Raw genomic sequence first — 18,567 nt, forward strand, 5'->3', positions numbered from 1 at the left:
CGGCGTGAATCGCCAGCCTCACAAATAAAAGTTTCCCAGGTAACGTGTGGCACTAAGTAGGCGGCAAATTGCCTTCTGAGGAGAGCGATTCTTACTCTGTCGCCCGCTGCTCGTTGTCTAAGGGAGGGAGGACTTGCCGGTCCGACGCACGGGAAGGGGCGGACAATGCAGACAACCCTCCCGCGCGACTGTGGCTCTGTGCCTGCGGTCTATTGACCAATCCTAAATAGGGCACCTAAAGCCCCGACGGCCAAGAAACAAAAAAGTAGCCTCCGCTGCTCATTACTAGGGGAAGACTGCCGGCAAAGGGTACAGGTAAGTAAGACCAGGCTTCTGCTTACCTTCGCAGGGACCCAGAGTGAATAGCGGCGACAGGCTATTCACCCCTCTGGGTCTTGGTTCAATCCCCGTGCTGTACCTAAAGGCAAATGAAAATAAAAACGTGAAATTTCTAACACTAATACAAGTATAGGCAGGAGCCTATACAAACATGACCCATCTTCTAGGCACTTGAAAAAAAAAAAAAACTAGGCTACAGGAGAGGAGGGGCATAGCAGGGGAGGAAAAACAAGTCTAAGGGTCATTAAGGAGAGCAAAGCATTAAAAAGAATAACTTTTAATAACTAGGCAAAACCATGTTGCATTGTAGGGGGAGGTAAATTTTAAATTTTGGGACAGATTTATAGTTGTTACAGGGCATGTCTTAGATCAGGCTTGTCCAACCCGCGGCCCGCGGGCCACATGCGGCCCAGCTCGCCTGTAAATGTGGCCCAGCAGGAGTTTTGGTTGTGGCAAAAAAAAAAAAAAATCCTGCAAAAAAAAGAAGAGAAAATGCTTACCTTGCGGCCACGTGGTTCCGTCAGCTGGTACTCCGGCTCCCTCCCTTGTCTCCCTCCGTCCGGCGCTCGCAGTGAATGTCGGGCGTGATGTCATCACGCCCAACATCCATTGCGGAGCGCAGCACGGAGGAGTCACCCGCGCGAGAAGAACAATCAGCAGCACAGAATTGGAGAAAAGAAGAGAAGAGAAGAGGACAGGAGAACAAGCCGATTAAAAGGTAAGTTAAGGGGGATTTTTTTTTATTATTTCAAGGAACGCTGACCAGTAAATAAAAGTCACCTGGTCCTGGAGCATCATGGACCTTATGTCCCTGCTACATACTTCTACTTGTAATACTAATGGGGCATTATATATTATTCTCTTTGGCCCATTATAAGTTGTTATCCCTTAACTAACATAGTGGTAATTAGCAAAACAGGTCACAATTTGGGGTCACAGTGATGTATATGTCAGGTACCGCAGGCCTGGTCAGGGCACCCTGATATACAATGCCTGGCTTAAATGCACTTTATTGATATTGCATCAGAACAATACAAAAAGTGAATATAGTATAATAACTAGAGAGGAATTTTTGAACAGGGCGATTGAAAGGTAAGTATAGGGGGATTAGAAAAAATAAATAAAATATATATTTATATATGTTAACTATGTTCTCTATGGTTTTTTTTGGATGATCAGCTATCGTTAGTGTTAGTGTATTTTATGTGCGGCCCAAACCAACTCGTCATCTTCCAATGTGGCCCAGGGAAGCTAAAAGGTTGGACACCCCTGTCTTAGATCAACTTTAAACTTCAGTGTAAAAGTAAAGCTATCATGTATTTGTGTGGTAGATGAAATAACAGCTAGTATTTCACTTATATGCAAAATAATAAAAAGTCATTTGCACCCCTTACATTGTAACATGGTTTGTCTCGGAGAACATTTATTCTTTTATTTGCCTTACTTTCTGTAATGACTCAGGTCCTAAGTGCCTAAACTCCTAGTCCCACCTACTATACCCCAATGTCTTGCAGTGTCCCCTAATAGTAGGAAAGAGAAAGTAGTATTATATAATGCAAAATGCAATGCCTTCTAGGATCATAATGAGCTGGTGCCAATGTCATACTGATGTTGCTCTATATGCAAAATTATCCTAACTCATTTTCATACTTGAAGTGTGTGACTTTCTAATATTTTAAATTCAAGCTTAACAAGCGAGTGGGCTAGTAAACCTTTGAACAGCTACACAATTCAGTCTCTCACCCTATACAGAAACTTAATATCTAAAATTTACAATTTATTTGAAAACAAACCAATATTTTCTGGAATACTTGATACTGATAGATTTGAAGCAGGTCAGACCCCCATTAGGTATCCATCAGACAGAGAATGTGATGCATTGAGACCACCAGAGTGATCTCAGGGCTACCTGTGGCTCTCACACACATTAGGTAAATACTTTGAGAATAAAGGGAAGGTCCAAAAAGCATAAATATTCCATATATTTAAATAACCATATATTTAAAAAGAAAATCAAATAATGTACAATGAGGGGCCACTTCTATAAGCACGTCATAGTAGATGCAACTGTGTCCCAGTTGTTGTAAATCAAATAGTAATAGATCTCAAGTCCATCTCATCCTCATATGTACTAAAATCTGTTGAGTGGGTATGACACTGCATGAAGCATAATGTAATGTTCTTGGCACAATTTTAAGACCTTGAAAGCCTTGTAGCATAAAGAATTGTAAATACCATCATGACTAAATGTACCTAAACAACTACAGTGTTCAGATATCCTGTGTCATCCCAACGTGGTTATATTGTGCCATCATGAAAGCTAATCCATGATATAGAAACACCCCACACCCCCTGTATTGCTGATACTGACAGAAAGGATCCATGTACTCATGCAGTTTTCCCTATACCCTGCTTCTAGACTCTGTGAGAAACAGAAAATTGGATTCATCTGACCAGACTTTTCCAATCTTCCAGTGTTTCTATCCCTTAGCCCACTGCAATTGGGCCTTATAGACCTTTAGTATTTACATTGCTGTCAGTCTATGGGGAGACGTATGTGGGGGTAGACGTGTGTGATTTCTTCACTAAGTGGGATTTTCTCACAAAGTGGACGAAAATGCACAGTTAGACAACACAGCAACTAACCCTCATCCTTCTCTTCTCTTTTCATCTCCAGGTATGTTCATCCATACTACTAGTACTACTCTGATCATTAATCTGTGAAATTCATCCCTGCAATCTGTGTTTAAAAGTATGTTCTAGGAAATTGTTATCTGTTTAAACGTAGGTTGGCCCAGTCTTTTATTGATGCCTAATTTATGATCGGTATCTGGCCTCCTCTAGCCAATGAAACAAATGTTTTCTTTTCCTTTGATTAGCTGACCAATTAGCACATCTGTAGAGTATTGCTAAATTAGCCTGACTACATCTTAGCCTCAGTCTATGGGGAGACGTATATGTGGGGGTAGACGTGTGTGATTTCTTCACTAAGTGGACGAAAATGCACAGTTAGACAACACTGTTGGACAAACATTGGACTACATTTGACTGGATTTTACTTCCAGCAATAAGCAACATCTGCCACAGCCTGTTTCTGCATTACTTGTCTTTCTATATGGAACACTGCAAAGAGGTAATTCTTTAAAATCCCCTAACTTTTTGGCTTTAACTCCTTTTATCACAATGTGGAACAAATTGCTTTTCTTGGTCTCTTTTCATGGCATGATCTTTAAAACTGTGTCAACTTTCACCCCTCCACAAACACAAACATTTGTTCATATTGCACCTGCATTACTCCCCTCAACTAAAGTCAACACCCATGAACTGCTGTCCTATTTATTATCTCTAACAAGAACAACCGCCACCTGTCGCCAGAAAATAAAAAGTATCATATCTTACAATCCCCTTGCCTATCTTTCTCTCACTCTGCTTCTATTAGCTGGTGATATATCACCTAATCCATGTCTCCACACTCCTCACACACACATACATCAGAACACTACCGCTCTATAGCAAACCTCAAAACACATCACCTGCCTCCCCTCTCTTCCAAAGTCCTTTAAATGTGCCCTTTGGAATGCACGCTCTGTTTGTAACAAACTTACCTCCATTCATGATCTCTTCCTCTCAAGAAACCTCAACCTTCTGGCAATTACAGAAACATGGCTCATGCAATCAGACACTGCCTCACCTGCAGCACTTTCACCTGGTGGTCTCCATCTCACCCACACCTCCAGACCTGAAGGCAGACAAGGAGGTGGGGTTGGACTACTTCTCTCCCCACAGTGCACGTTTACAGTTCTCCCAAATGTCCCATCACTCACATTCACATCTTTTGAAGTACATGCTATTCGCATTTTTAATCCACTCTCTCTACGTGTTGCGGTGATCTATCCCCCTGGAGCACACCAACAATTTATTGAGGATTTCTCTGCATGGCTCCCTCACTTCTTATCTTCAGACATCCCCACCATCATCATGGGCGATTTCAACATCCCCATTGATAACCCACCTTCCAAAGCTACTTCCAAACTACTCTCTCTAACCTCCTCACTTGACCTCTCCCAGTGGATTGAATCATCTACTCATAAGGATGGCCATTGCCTTAATCTTGTTTTCTCTAGACCAGTGGTTCCCAAACTTTTGCAGTTCGCGGCACCCTTAGAGTCTCCATAATTTTTTTAAGGCACCCCTCCAAAATAATTACCGAGCAGTCCTGTTTTAGAAGTAGTTGGGTCAAAAAATTGTAATAAGTATTTAGGTCAGGACAGAAATGCTTAGTTGTATGCAAAAATACCCCCTCTGCATCCAGACACTCCTCTGCCCTCTGCCACGCCGTCCCAGCTCCTCTGCCCTCTGCCACGCCGTCCCAGCTCCTCTGCCCTCTGCCACGCCGTCCCAGCTCCTCTGCCACGCCGTCCCAGCTCCTCTGTCCCAGCTCCTCTGCCACGCCGTCACTCTCCTCTGTCCCAGCTCCTCTGCCACACCGCCACTCTCCTCTGTCCCAGCTCCTCTGCCACGCCGTCACTCTCCTCTGTCCCAGCTCCTCTGCCACGCCGCCACTCTCCTCTGTCCCAGCTCCTCTGCCACGCCGCCACTCTCCTCTGTCCCAGCTCCTCTGCCACGCCGCCACTCTCCTCTGTCCCAGCTCCTCTGCCACGCCGTCACTCTCCTCTGTCCCAGCTCCTCTGCCACCCTCCTCTGGCCCCCTCCTGTCAGGCAGTCACTCTCCTCTGGCCCCCTCCTGTCACGCAGTCACTCTCCTCTGGCCCCCTCCTGTCACGCAGTCACTCTCCTCTGGCCCCCTCCTGTCACGCAGTCACTCTCCTCTGGCCCCCTCCTGTCACGCAGTCACTCTCCTCTGGCCCCCTCCTGTCACGCAGTCACTCTCCTCTGGCCCCCTCCTGTCACGCAGTCACTCTCCTCTGGCCCCCTCCTGTCACGCAGTCACTCTCCTCTGGCCCCCTCCTGTCACGCAGTCACTCTCCTCTGGCCCCCTCCTGTCACGCAGTCACTCTCCTCTGGCCCCCTCCTGTCACGCTGTCACTCTCCTCTGGCCCCCTCCTGTCACGCTGTCACTCTCCTCTGGCCCCCTTCTGTCACGCTGTCACTCTCCTCTGTCCTCTCTGCCGCGCGCCAGCCATAAAACAAACAAACAGAAACACTTACCAATCCGCCGGGCGCTGGGACCCAGCATCCTCCTCTCTCACGCAGCTGTCATATCAGTGACAGGCTGCGTAAGAGAGGAGGATGCTGGGTCCCGGCGCCCGGCGGATTGGTAAGTGAGTGTTTGTTTGTTTGTTTTTATGGCTGGCCCGCGGCACCCCTGAGACAGCGCCGCGGCACCCCTGGGAGCCGCGGCGCACAGTTTGGGAACCGCCGCTCTAGACTATGCTCAGTTTCTAATTTTCTTAACACACCCTTCCCCCTCTCGGATCATCACCTTATCAGCTACTCACTCACCCCCACTGCTCTAACCTCTCTACTGTCTAACTCTACCAAGCCTCCTCATACCTGCAGAAATCTGAATTCTATTAATATTCAACAATTTTCCACCTCTCTCCAACACCTTCTCATCCCCTGAGATGGCAGTACCCCATTTTCACCAAACCTTAGAAACGGCCCTTGATCAAGTGGCTCCAGCGACACTACATACTACACGCCGACTTCAATGTCAACCGTGGCACACTAAAGCAACACAAAATCTTCAAAAACTTCTGTCTACCACTCCTATCGAAATGCTCTGGACACTGCAAAACAAACATACTTCCAATCTCTTATCTATGCTCAGGCTTCTAACCCCAAACGCCTTTTCAATACATTTAAATATCTTCTCAACCCTCCCACCCTGAACCCTCCATCTACTATCAGTGCTCAGGATCTTGCTTCCTACTTCAAGGACAATATTCACAAGATCAGACTAGAAATGGTATCCTCTTCCTTGACAAGCAATCAGCTCAATTCCTTCCCACTACCCTCTGACACCCTCTCTTCATTTGACCCCACAAATGAAGAGGAAATTTCTACGCTCTTCTTATCTTCCTACTCTACCTCCTGTCCTCTTGATCCTATTCCCTCGCAAACTGGTAGATCCCTGTCTTCTGTGCTCATTTCACCTCTAACTCAAATCTGTAATCTCTCGCTCTCTACTGGCATCTTTCCATCACTATACAAGCATGCAGTGATTACGCTTATTCTAAAAAAAAAACAAGATTCCGACCCAAACTCTCTCTCAAATTACCGTCCCATCTCTCAGCTGCCGTGCCCCTCCAAGCTTCTAGAGAGACTTGCCTACACTCGCCTCACACACTTTCTTTCCGCTAACAACCTGTTGGATCCTCTTCAGTCTGGCTTTCGTTCTCAACACTCCACAGAGACTGCATTGACCAAGGTTGTCAATGATCTGATCACTGCTAAAACTGAACGCCATTACTCTCTACTAATTATCCTGGATCTCTCGGCTGCATTTGACACCGTTGACCACTCTCTTCTCCTACAAACGCTGCAATCCCTAGGTCTTCAATCAAGACACTGTTCTATCCTGGTTCTCATCCTACCTTTCTAATCGCTCTTTCACTGTTAATTTCTCTGGGACCACCTCTGCTCCGCTTCCCCTATCAGTTGGAGTACCACAAGGCTCAGTGCTAGGTCCTCTGCTGTTCTCTATCTATACCGCTTCTCTTGGAAATCTAATAAGTTCCTTTGGCTTTCAGTATCATCTCTATGCGGATGATACCCAAATCTATCTATCCTCTCCTGATCTTTCAACATCTGTGTTGTCCCGTATAACTGACTGTCTTTCTGCCATTTCATCTTGGATGTCCTCTCGCCAACTCAAACTTTGGGGCGTATTAAATTGTTAGCGTTAACGCTAACAAACGAGCGCTCGAAAAATCTTAGCGTTAATACGGTAATTACTCGCTGAATTTCAGCTCGCTGCTCCCTGAGCTGTGAGCTGAAATTCCGCGAGTAAACTACCGTATTACCGCTTTTCGCGCGCAATATTACCTTATAAACTGTAATATTTTTCGAGCGCTCGTTTTTTCAGCGTTAACGCTCACAATTGAATACGCCCCTTAATCTTTCTAAAACAGAGTTAATAATATTCCCACCCACCAACAAGAGCATACCTGACATTTCTATCTCTGTTGATAACATGACCATAAATCCCACCCCACAAGCGCTCTGCCTAGGTGTAATCCTTAACTCACACCTATCCTTTGTTCCCCACATTGACTCTATATCTAAATCCTGCTACATATATCTAAAGAACATTTCCAGAATTCGCACATATCTCACGCAAGACACTGTAAAAACCTTAATTCATGCACTCATCATCTCCCGCATTAACTATTGCAATTCCCTCCTTACTGGTCTTCCCAAAAACAGACTCAAACCTCTAAAATCTATTTTGCACGCTGCGGCAAGACTGATTTTCCTTGCAAATCGTTCTTCCTCTGTTGAATCAATCTGTATGTCTCTACACTGGCTGCCTGTTTTGTACCGAATCCAATATAAAATACTTTTACTAACCTACAAGGCCATCAACAAAGCTGCACCAACATACATCTCTCTTGTCTCAAAATATCTCCCAACTCCGTTCTACACAAGATCTGCGTCTCTCATCCACCCTCATTACAGGACTTTTTTCGGGCTGCACCCACTCTATGGAATTCTCTCCCTCGCACAGTAAGACTCTCCTCTGGTCTACAAACTTTCAAGCGTTCTCTGAAAACCTACCTCTTCAGACAAGCTTATAATATTCCTCGGCCACCGTCTTAACCTTGCTACCTTTAGCCTGTTACACAGTTTCACGCGGGACGGCTGCCCCCTGACCAACATTGTTGTGTGACGGGTTCATTTAGCTTATGAGTCACTTTTACCTTTGCAGTCTGGCTGGGCCAAAATGCAAAATGTAGACTTAACCTCATGTGTCAATCTCCCATTGTCCCATAGATTGTAAGCTTGCGAGCAGGGCCTTCTCACCTCTGTCTGTTTTACCCAGTTTGTTTATTAGTTTATTATGTTTGTCCCCAATTGTAAAGCGCTACGGAATATGTTGGCGCTATATAAATAAATGATGATGATGCTGACAAAGTGAAAGTGCCTATCCCTCTACAGCGTTTTTATTTGTTTACTTTTGAAAAAACAAAAACGAAGAAGGGCAGATGTGGGGGAGATACAAGAATGCAGCAGAACTTCTCTGAGTTGTGCAGTGTTAGAAGGGCAGCAAGTTCTCATTGTATAATATCCTATATCACGCAACCCTCTGTCCCTGTAATCCCTTTACCTGCCATTGTAAGCGATATTATATGTTCGTCCCTTTTCTTTTACATGGTTACTGGTTTCCCCAATTGTTAAAGAAAACAAAAAAAAAACAAAAAAAAAAAAACACACACACACACACAAAACTCCATAAAACAAAAAAAGTGTACTAGAGATCTCATGAACATGTTGGGTTCTATGCTTGAAAAAAATAATTACTTAAGTGCCCAAGTCCATCAAGTATCAAAAATGAAAAATGCAAACTGAGCCAAGGAGGGTTCCAAAAAAAAGACAATGTGCCAGAGGAGTGATTGATTTAGTGGATGATAGAAGATTCCAACATACTGCTTGTCGACCTTTCCATGGATGATTGAGGAAGTAGAATGAATTATATAGATATGCTACACAAACAACATGGTGTAGTGTTTTCCCATTATGTAAACAGTTTCATGAGCAACAAAAATGTTACAGATGTTAAATAAAAAACGGTTGGCTATTATTTTATGTCATTTCTACTTACCCTAATTTTGCCCCAAGTCTCTGCATGCAGGAATAGTCCATTAAGGATTCCTTTTCTAAAGTAGGGAATTCCTCATAACTGATAGTGGACGATGTTTCACGCTAGAAGGAAGACAGACTTGTTGTATGTATGATAAACCAAATACAAAATTTACAAGAGCTTATTTTCTCTGCAATTTTTATGTATTTTAAAGCACTTAGCACACATTGAAGATGTGTTTGAATGCTTTTGTTTTTATGCATTGACTTGCATTTTTAGAACAATAAAAACAAAACAACACTAGCGAACAGTAACAATATCCCATCCTCACCACACTAAAGCTCTCAATTTAATTTTATATGCAATTTCATTTTACATATTAGATAGGTTACCATCCTCATCTAAAGTGAAGATGAACAACCAAGTCCCCCCCCCCCCCCAAAGCAAATCCAATACATAAAGATTATGATGCTATTTTTTGGGATGTCACTATAAACCACTCTACTGTAAATAACTGCTTTAGTTCACTCTGGTGTGTCTCCAGGGCTACTTTGTGGTCCCCGGTGCCATGACAGCAGAATCAGTTATTCATATTTACAACACGTGTTACATGACATGAATAAATTTGGACAGCACTGCTTGAAGACTTTCAGAGCCGAGTACCTCAGATCTTTGAACAAAGTGCTTTGTCACCCGCAACATGTGTGTGTACTCTGTCAGCTCCAGAAAGTTTCTCTGTAACTTCTCCTTGTTCTTATTTACTTCTCTCAGCTCAGATTCCAGCTTCTGCAGCTTCTCCTGGAAACAAAGGGGACATGCACACTTGCTATATTATTCCTGTTGTGACCATAATACAGTAAACAGCTTTTCCTTTAGAATACATTCACTTCTGCTTTGTTAAAAACAAAAAAACAACTATTTACTAGTCCTGGTAAATTGCAGCAAATCATACACGCATGTGTATATAAAGCAAATCATTTTGGTGGAGATTGCATTCGAATAAATTTGTTATGGCTTGAAACATAGTAAAAGTTTACAAAGAGCGAATAGCCTTTATGAATGTCTTATGTAAAATCAAACAATTTCAATGCATTGCAGTAAAGTGTTACAGAGCTATAATGATCTACTTGTTGTTGCTGATTTGGGAGGAGGCAATAAAAGAACATTGGTTATAGTAAACCAAGTTCAAAGGGCAGCTATTTACTTATTAGTTCTCATAGAAATGAGATACAAAGCTTGGATCAGGACATTTAAAGCTGTCTTGGCCTATGAAAAATATGCTACGAATGTGGTATATGAGATCTAATGATAAGCAGAAAAGTAATGAAACAAAAGCTGAACGTATTAAAAATCAAAACACAACAAAACACGGATGCGGAAATGGAAAACAGGGATAGAATCATTACAGATGTGGAAGCAATTCCCATTCCAAAATCTATAAAAATACCCTTTTGTTTTTTCAAAATTTATCTCATTCATATTCAGTTGATAAGATGACTTGGAATATGTTTAAATGCGTTTTCCTATAACAGATCAGCAGAATTTTTATTTTTTTTTAAAGATTTTCCAGTTATTAATTGGGGAGGTCAAGGTGTTGAGATTAAAATAAAAATATTTGTAGTTCATTCAGGCCCAGACTTATATTAAAGATGACCTGCCACATGATTGAAAACTTTTTAATGTAACTGCATATCCAACTACTTATCATAGAAGCATTTTATTCCAGAAAGACAAGTATTTTATGCCTCCACACTCACTCTTTTGCTGAAAGCAGCTTCTTATTGCCAGATTAAAAAGCGTAATGGCACCAAGCCAACTCTATTGATGTACTTTACAGTACAGTAACAGTATGCAGCCCTCTGGTTAATCCTGCCACCATCATGTCATCAGGCCATTCAAAAAGCTTTTATTACAAAGTTTAAACCAAATGATGTTGGATATTGTGTGTTCCCCCACTGGCTCATCACATCTCTAACCAGGCGCGGGCTGGGAGAGGCGTGGCCGGGGGGCACACAGGCGGCCGCATCACATGAAAAGGGATGCGGCCGCGTCATTGATGACGCGGCCGCATCCCCTGTCATGTGATGCGGCCACCTGTGCACTGACACGGTCGCATCTGATGTCATCAGATGCGGCCGCGGGGGAAAGCATAGTATTTTGCGGCCGGCCGGCCTACCCCCCGGCCCTAATAGCGGCCTGACCGAGCGGCCCGGGGGGCCGATGCCCCCCCGGGCCAGCCCGCTCCTGTCTCTAACCCTGGAGAATAAGATCTAACGCAGAGAGATGCTGAAACACAGTCCTTAAAAACTACCAACAGCTTATGCTATCAGGATTTCCATCTGTAGAAACAAGTGGGATAATTACTGACCCAGAAAATTAGATTAACTTACCTGTTCAAGATTAAAGAAATCCTGAAAACATGGACTGTTGGTAGCTTTTGAGGGCTGAGTTTGGGCACGGCTGATCTATAAGGTACTTGTCTCATAAACTACTCTCTAACCAACAGTTAGATATAGACCCTGTTGGGTCTATTTTGCACATTTAACCAATAAAAGAAAATCAAATAAGAAATATCATTTAAATATATCAATGGCACTTTAAACAGAATTACCACCTATACTTAATGACAGGTGACCTGACTCTAGATGATTAACTATACACTCATTTGTGTAAGTCAGGTGATCAGTTTGTAGTCTGATAACTCACATTCCGGACAGGCAGAGTAAGAAGGTACAAGGACAAATCTCCTAAGGTAGAATTACCTGAATTTCCAACACGTGCTTTGGAAGTGGGGCTTCTGGCAACACATTTCCTTCTGGGACAGGAATGTCAGCTTTTTGGATTTCATGGACTAGATATCCTAGCATTAGCATAAAAGAGCACATTTAAACATCTGATTCTGAATAAAACAAAGAACAGCTCTTTTTAACAGATCTTACAACTTTATTACTTCAAAGTTCAGAAAGGACGTTAATAAGCAAAAGAAAAGCACGAAGAGTTTAACAAATAACCAGGGCTCGATTACAAGAACATACTAGGAAAACGGATAAAAACAAATGTAAACAAGTGCTTTAGACATGTTTTATACATACTTCTACCAATAAAGTCTATTGTACGGGAAACACGTTCTAACACATGAGAAACGTTGGGGTCATTTTTCAGGCTTTAGTTATCCAATCAGCACATTAACTGCAGATACGTGTGAGCAAGGCCTCAATGGTCCTGGACCCACTAGTGCATTCTACATTTTTTAGACAATATTTAAATGCAGCATCCATACAAACGATTGTATTGGTAAAAAGTGCTACATATGAAAAGTACACTATAAAAATGCTTCACTAACACGTCTAAAGCATTTTTTTTCATTTATTTTTTTTACCCATCTTCCCATGGCACGTGTATGAATGAGCCTTAAAATATTGCTTTTATTTTGTACAACCTTTGATCCTCAAACACATCCCAGTAAATCAAGAGTCTGGACCAGTCTTGGCAGTGTGGGCAATGTCTAATATTTTATACACTGCAACTTGTCTAAAATGAAACGTGCCCTCTATTGTCCATGATGGGAAACAGGGAAGTTGTGGTGAGCAAATCTACACCAGATAAGATGTAGCAAGGTCTACTTGGATTTATGCCTGTATCTGGGGGATGTTGGGTGGTCCTCTCATATGGAGTGATATTACTGGTTAAAGTCTTATATGATGCTTTATCTACATATTAGTTTGTGGTTGTATGGCATAAAACGCTTGCAAAGTTAATATGTAATCACCATTGTTCTTAATGAATTGAATGGTCTGTATTGCGCATACAAGAATAAACTGAGCAGATTCTGAAGAGACTTTGTCTTTGAATTATTCCTGAAAAACCTTCATAACACAGCCGGCTGGAGCACCCGGTAAATAGGTGCTGGGAAGAACACTGCATGTGTTAAAGCTAATAAGCCCTGTATGTTTTCTTTAGATTTACAATTCTTTTTTTTATCCATCTACAAATACCTGCCAATAATGAATGGGTAGTTACTATTTCCACTGTTTGATATGCTCAAATTCCAATCAGCGCTTTACTATTTATCTCCCTTCTGCTGCACTGTATAAATAAATGTTGACGATGGATGATGATCATGTCCTTTTATATGGAGATAAGTAGAAGTAAAAAAATATAAAAAAAATAGCAATAATCCTGGTCTAGACCTTATTTACACGTTGTCAAAAGCTTCTACACAAATACATTCCTATACTTACTATGTAATTTCTAACAATTATGTGAATTACAAACATGTACCTTACTAGAAGTTTGATCTACAAACTAAACAGAATGGCAGATATACAAAATAAATAAATAAATAATTTTTAAAAAAAGCGTGTACATGTGTGTCTCTTCTGTTCTGTACTTTGCAATGAAAAGGTTTTTGGGCATGCTTCCCATTAGGAAACAATTTTTGAGAGGGAGCTACACAAGTACACGTGAACGCTCTTTAAGAGAAGATTAGAAGAGAAATCTAAATACTGTCACATGGTCTACCTTTAGGGATCATAGAGTGGTTCTATGCCTTAGTACACTAAAAAGCTCCCCATCAGACGTAGGAATCCTGTCTATAATTTTAATGGGGTATTCAAATGATGCTCTAATACAGCAACATGTACAGAGCATTTTATATTCATGATCTAAGGAATGATACCTTTTAATGGTTCCCAGCCATTGCACAGGAACCAGATCTCACTTTGCACAGGGTTGTGCAAAGTCAGGATGTTTCCATATTTCTGTTTTGAGGAGTAGCGAAGGGAGATATGCAAGTCAATGGGAGGGCAAAATGAACTATATTATTGAAAAGTTCATTATTTTAAAAACAATACCAGTATGTAGACCTGTTATGTAAAAGCAACAGTCCTTCTGTTAATATGTAGGTTTCAAAAGTAAATGCTCTAAAGATGCATGCAAACAAAAATGCTAGTTGCTCTAAAACCAGTTAACAATTATCCTAAAGATAGAACTACTGCTTTAAAACTTGCTTGATTTCCATATGCTCCCATTTACACAATAACTAATATCTTATAATTGCTTACAAGTTGCCATTCACAAAGGAAGCAATTAGATAACACAGGTCACGAGTTTTCTTCAGAGATTAAGTTAAAACTTGTGACTAATGATGTTGAGAGAATCACTGAAAGAAATATTTCAAGCAAAGCTGCATTGAAAAAAATGTCGAGAACACTCAGAAAAGCAAAGTACTTTGCTGAAATAAATAAATCTCTGAAAACATTATTGTGGCAGCGCTGAACAGTGGGGAAAACGAAGCAAATATAAAATAGACATATTATACAAGGTAAACTGTTTAGAGACAGGCCAGCCTCCCTTTTGCGCATCATACAGAACAAAAAGATAATTTGAATGGTGTACATCTTTTGTTCTCTGAATGTAAATCTGTAAGGCAGGTACCAGCCTGTCAGATGAGCTATTCTCAATTTTGGGAATATCTTGACGAAGAGCTGAAACTACAACTTCCTTGTTCAGGTTGGACCTGGAAACGACCTTCTGTTTAAATAAAGGTTTTATTCTGACCACCTCTCAATCCTCACGGAACACCAAGAAGGGATATTTGCAAAACAATTCCGAGACCCTGTGAGTTGTAGAGATCACTAGGATGAAAGCAGTCATCAAGGAAAAATATATTAAATCAACAGATTATAAGGACTCAAAGGATGGCTGTTTTAATGCCCTGAGCACAAGATCGAGATCTCACAGAACCACTGGATGGATGTAGGGACGCTGTACATGCAGTACTGCCTGGAGAAAAGTTTGGACCCGAGGCAAGGATGTCAGCTTTCTATGAAGAACACGGACAAGGCCGATACTTGGCACTTTAAGGACTAAAGCCCTTACCCAAAGCTCCCTATAAAAAGGAGAGAAGATGTGAGCCTAAAAAATGATGTTTGGAATGCTTTCTGCTAGATCAGGAAATGAAAGTCTCCCAGATCCTCCAGTATTTTCTGACAGAGACTGGCTTATTGGCCCTCAGCATGGCCTGCACCATGCTATTTGAGAGACCCTTGGCTTTTAGGATTGCTGCTGTAATAGCCACCCATGCTAAATGTTAATGTCGGAATGGGCCTTGAAAGAGAAGGTCTGGACGCAACAGAAGTTTCCACAGAGGAGCATTTAGCACCAGATCAGGTCAGAGTAACAAGAGTCCTGGCCGTCTCTGTTTCATGGTTGAGGAGTAACACTGGAGAACTAACCTTTATCAGAAGGTCGTCCAGGTATGAGATCACAATTATCTCTCTGGTTCATAGCAAGGCCATCATGACAGCCACAAATTTGGTAAAGACACTCAAGGACAAAGACAATCCAAATGGTAAGGCCCTGTATTGGAAATGCTGACACTGAACAGCAAACAGAAGGAGACACCGATGTTCTCTATGCTCTTCCTCTATTGTGGGATGAGAGCACCATCCAATGAACTCTCCCCTTGAAGTGATTGGAATCGTGTGGGGCAAACAAAATGGCAGTACCCACTGTACAAACTGCCCTGTGGTGCATCTTATGGCCTTAATATACACCAGCTCTGCCCTCCATGGATCCTACAAACATCGCTGCAATAACTGATCCAGGTAATGTATGTGACATTTTGGGGGTCAGGGGAGAATTTTCTTCCCTCTGTAAGTCTACATCTGTAGCTTTCATACTGTGGATTGTTTATTGCTTTACCCTGGAGTAACAATTATAACGTAAGAAAAGATGCCCTTGATCAGAGACTTTTTTTTATGCAACTTTACTAATTATGTAAATTTGACCATGCTGTTTAGTATGTTAGTTGTCCAAGCCACAAAGTAAAACTTTCAATGTCTCATATGGAAAACGTAACTTTTGTAGTTTAGGTACTCTTTAAAACGCTGGTGCCTGTGTGACACTAGGTCTCAGTTTATTAGCCTGTATATATGTGAGAAAATGATTACTAACGTTGTAGCACTTGCCACCACCAACAGAAAATCTTAAAGGTATGATTAAAAACTGCAGAGAACACATTTCAGACTAAGCAAGTAAAACGTAACCAGTACAAGTCATACTGGACACGCACCATTTACATTACACACACAGGAAAAAAGAAAAAACAGTGTTCCATTTACATACCTAATATTCGCTCCAGCTCCTCACACTTCTTTACTTCACCAACAAATTTTCTCTGGAAGGCACTTACATGAGGGTTGAGCTGTATTAAAATAGGTACCCGTTAATAACAGATACAAGTCTTTTTTATGGATCAGTAGAGTAAAAATGCACATATTAAATGATAGATGGTATTCTCAGCCAACAAATACACTGTTAATAGGACATTGCTTAACTAGAGAGTATCCCACCACTAGATTGACAGCTCTCACAAACAGGGCCCTTCCTACCTTTTGTTCTCACATTTGCACTTTTGTCTAACCTGTATGCCAGTTTTATGTGTGCTCCATTTTGCACAATGTCCGACACTGTAACAATAACAGTACTAATCTTTTGTCATTTGGTATTTGAACAATAACAGATGGCCTAGGTGAAATATTCTGCTGGGTCAGAGATTCTCAAACTGTGAGGTGGGCTAGGTATTACTTTAGGTGAAATCCATTTACCTAAAGTATAAAGTGCTGAACCAAAAATGGAATTAAAACTTATAAACAAACACAAAGCCACCAGTAACAAGACAGAAGTATGATATGGGGATACAGGGATGTACAGCCCATGTCTACTGTCTGCACAGGAGTAGGCACTGACCAACAGCCAGGTCCAGCACCATAGAAGACCATAATAAATACTCACATCTCTGAACTCTGCCAGCCCCATCTCCCCCAGCTCACTGACACAGTCATACGCAGAGCCGGACTGGAGGAAGAGCTGTGCCAGGCACATAGTCTCGCTGCGGAACAGAGAGCCCATTCTCTGAGTGTACACCCGCTGCCAGTACCATCAGCAGAACTGTCACAGCTGCCTTTACACGTCGCTTCCTCCCAGCGCTGTATTTCCGGGATCAACGAATTTACGAAGTTCCGGGTTTGCCGCTCACGTGTACGAGAAGCAGCCAATGGGAAGTGGACACTGTGCGGGTGCCCCGTTTGTGCAGAGGGTGCTGTGTATCATAATGTGCCAACCTGTCACTGGCAGACAGTGTTCTGGGGCTTCTTTTTACAAACATTTTCTAATTGCCTAAACTCGGTTGAGTTTAATGTTACAAACATAATTTCAACCTGATGTTTGCATGTTATAAGTGTAGTACACCTGTCGTCAGATGATCGTTTTGTGAAAGTGGTAAAACCTACTTCCCAACATTGACCTAGTGCAGTGTTGGCTAACCTGCGACACTCCAGGTGTTGTGAAACTACAAGTCCCAGCATACCCTTCTAGCAATAAGCTGCTATATATTAGCAAAGCATGCTGGGACTTGTAGTTTCATAAACACCTGGAGTGTCACAGGTTAGCCAACGCTGACCTAGTGCAATCACACTGTGTTGGAACATGTTCCAGTCATTGTTACAGGACGTGTTTACTAGGCCACCCACAGGGCTGCCAAGAGGAATTTAGAGCCCCTATACATCAACTTTAGTAAATAAAAACATTATTGGAAAGAAAAAACGTGCTCTCTTGTACTGTTATTGCAGCTTTCACAACCTGCTGTTTGATTCTTCTCTGGATCCTGGAAGGTTTGGGCCTGTTTGGAAAATATATCGGTACATGAAATATGGAAAGCTGAGCAATAAGTAGTGAACACAGTATATAACACAGATCATGCAGTATAGAACACTTAATATAACCTATATTACACACAGTCTGTATAAGCTCACATGGACAATCTGTATTTGCTGCGTAATAAACATCTGGTCCATTATTTAATAGGAGTGATGGAATTATATGTTATTATGTGATAAGCACTTATTAGATGGCTGGTGATCATGATCAGAAAACTGCTAATCATAAGGTCCTTCTAGATGCTGTCAGGCTACTGATGGGTTAAATGGCATGGTAAGCAAAAGCAATGTGCATATGATGTCTCATTATAAAAGGGGGGAGTAAATGAATAGAATTACAATTTGTAAAGGGCAATGAAATATCCAGAATATGTTCTATCCCCAATTACTACAAATCATTTAAAACTACTAATATAGAACTTTGCAGTATGTGATCATATAAATAAATGACAATGGGCATAATGTATTTATTTTAGTTATCAATATGAAGAATTGCAAATTATAAACTAACAGAATGGAATCATTACAAAAATACATAAAAGTCAAAATATCATTAAACCCATTTGTGATTAAAGTGTTTCATGACATGTAAGTCTCCTAAAAGTGGATAAATGGGTGAAATTGTCCCCTTTTGGTGATCTCGGGCCTGATTCATTAAGGATCTTAAATTAAGAAATATCTTATTTAAGTCTTGTGGACAAAACCATGTTACAATACAAGGGGTACAAACTAGTTTTCTGTTTT

At 41.6% G+C, this 18,567-nt stretch overlaps 1 protein-coding gene across 4 annotated transcripts in view; it reads right to left on the reverse strand.

Moving 5' to 3' along the window:
* ATP6V0A2 (ATPase H+ transporting V0 subunit a2) overlaps positions 1-17,097 on the reverse strand; it is a 49,978-nt gene extending 32,881 nt beyond the window's left edge. For 3 of the 4 annotated variants that reach the window (XM_075177235.1, XM_075177216.1, XM_075177206.1), the window contains exons 1-5: positions 16,901-17,097; positions 16,232-16,310; positions 11,866-11,963; positions 9,767-9,901; positions 9,125-9,225 (exon numbers count right to left, since the gene is read on the reverse strand). In XM_075177235.1, the coding sequence (XP_075033336.1) occupies positions 9,125-9,225; positions 9,767-9,901; positions 11,866-11,963; positions 16,232-16,310; positions 16,901-17,017 (530 nt within the window). In that variant the 5' untranslated portion in view covers positions 17,018-17,097. The remainder of the gene's footprint in view (positions 1-9,124; positions 9,226-9,766; positions 9,902-11,865; positions 11,964-16,231; positions 16,311-16,900) is intronic. The other variant, XM_075177226.1, reaches the window with a different exon arrangement.
* Between the last annotated feature and the right edge of the window lie 1,470 nt (positions 17,098-18,567).

Source organism: Mixophyes fleayi, chromosome 1, assembly GCF_038048845.1.
Source record: "Mixophyes fleayi isolate aMixFle1 chromosome 1, aMixFle1.hap1, whole genome shotgun sequence".
NCBI lineage: Eukaryota > Metazoa > Chordata > Amphibia > Anura > Limnodynastidae > Mixophyes > Mixophyes fleayi.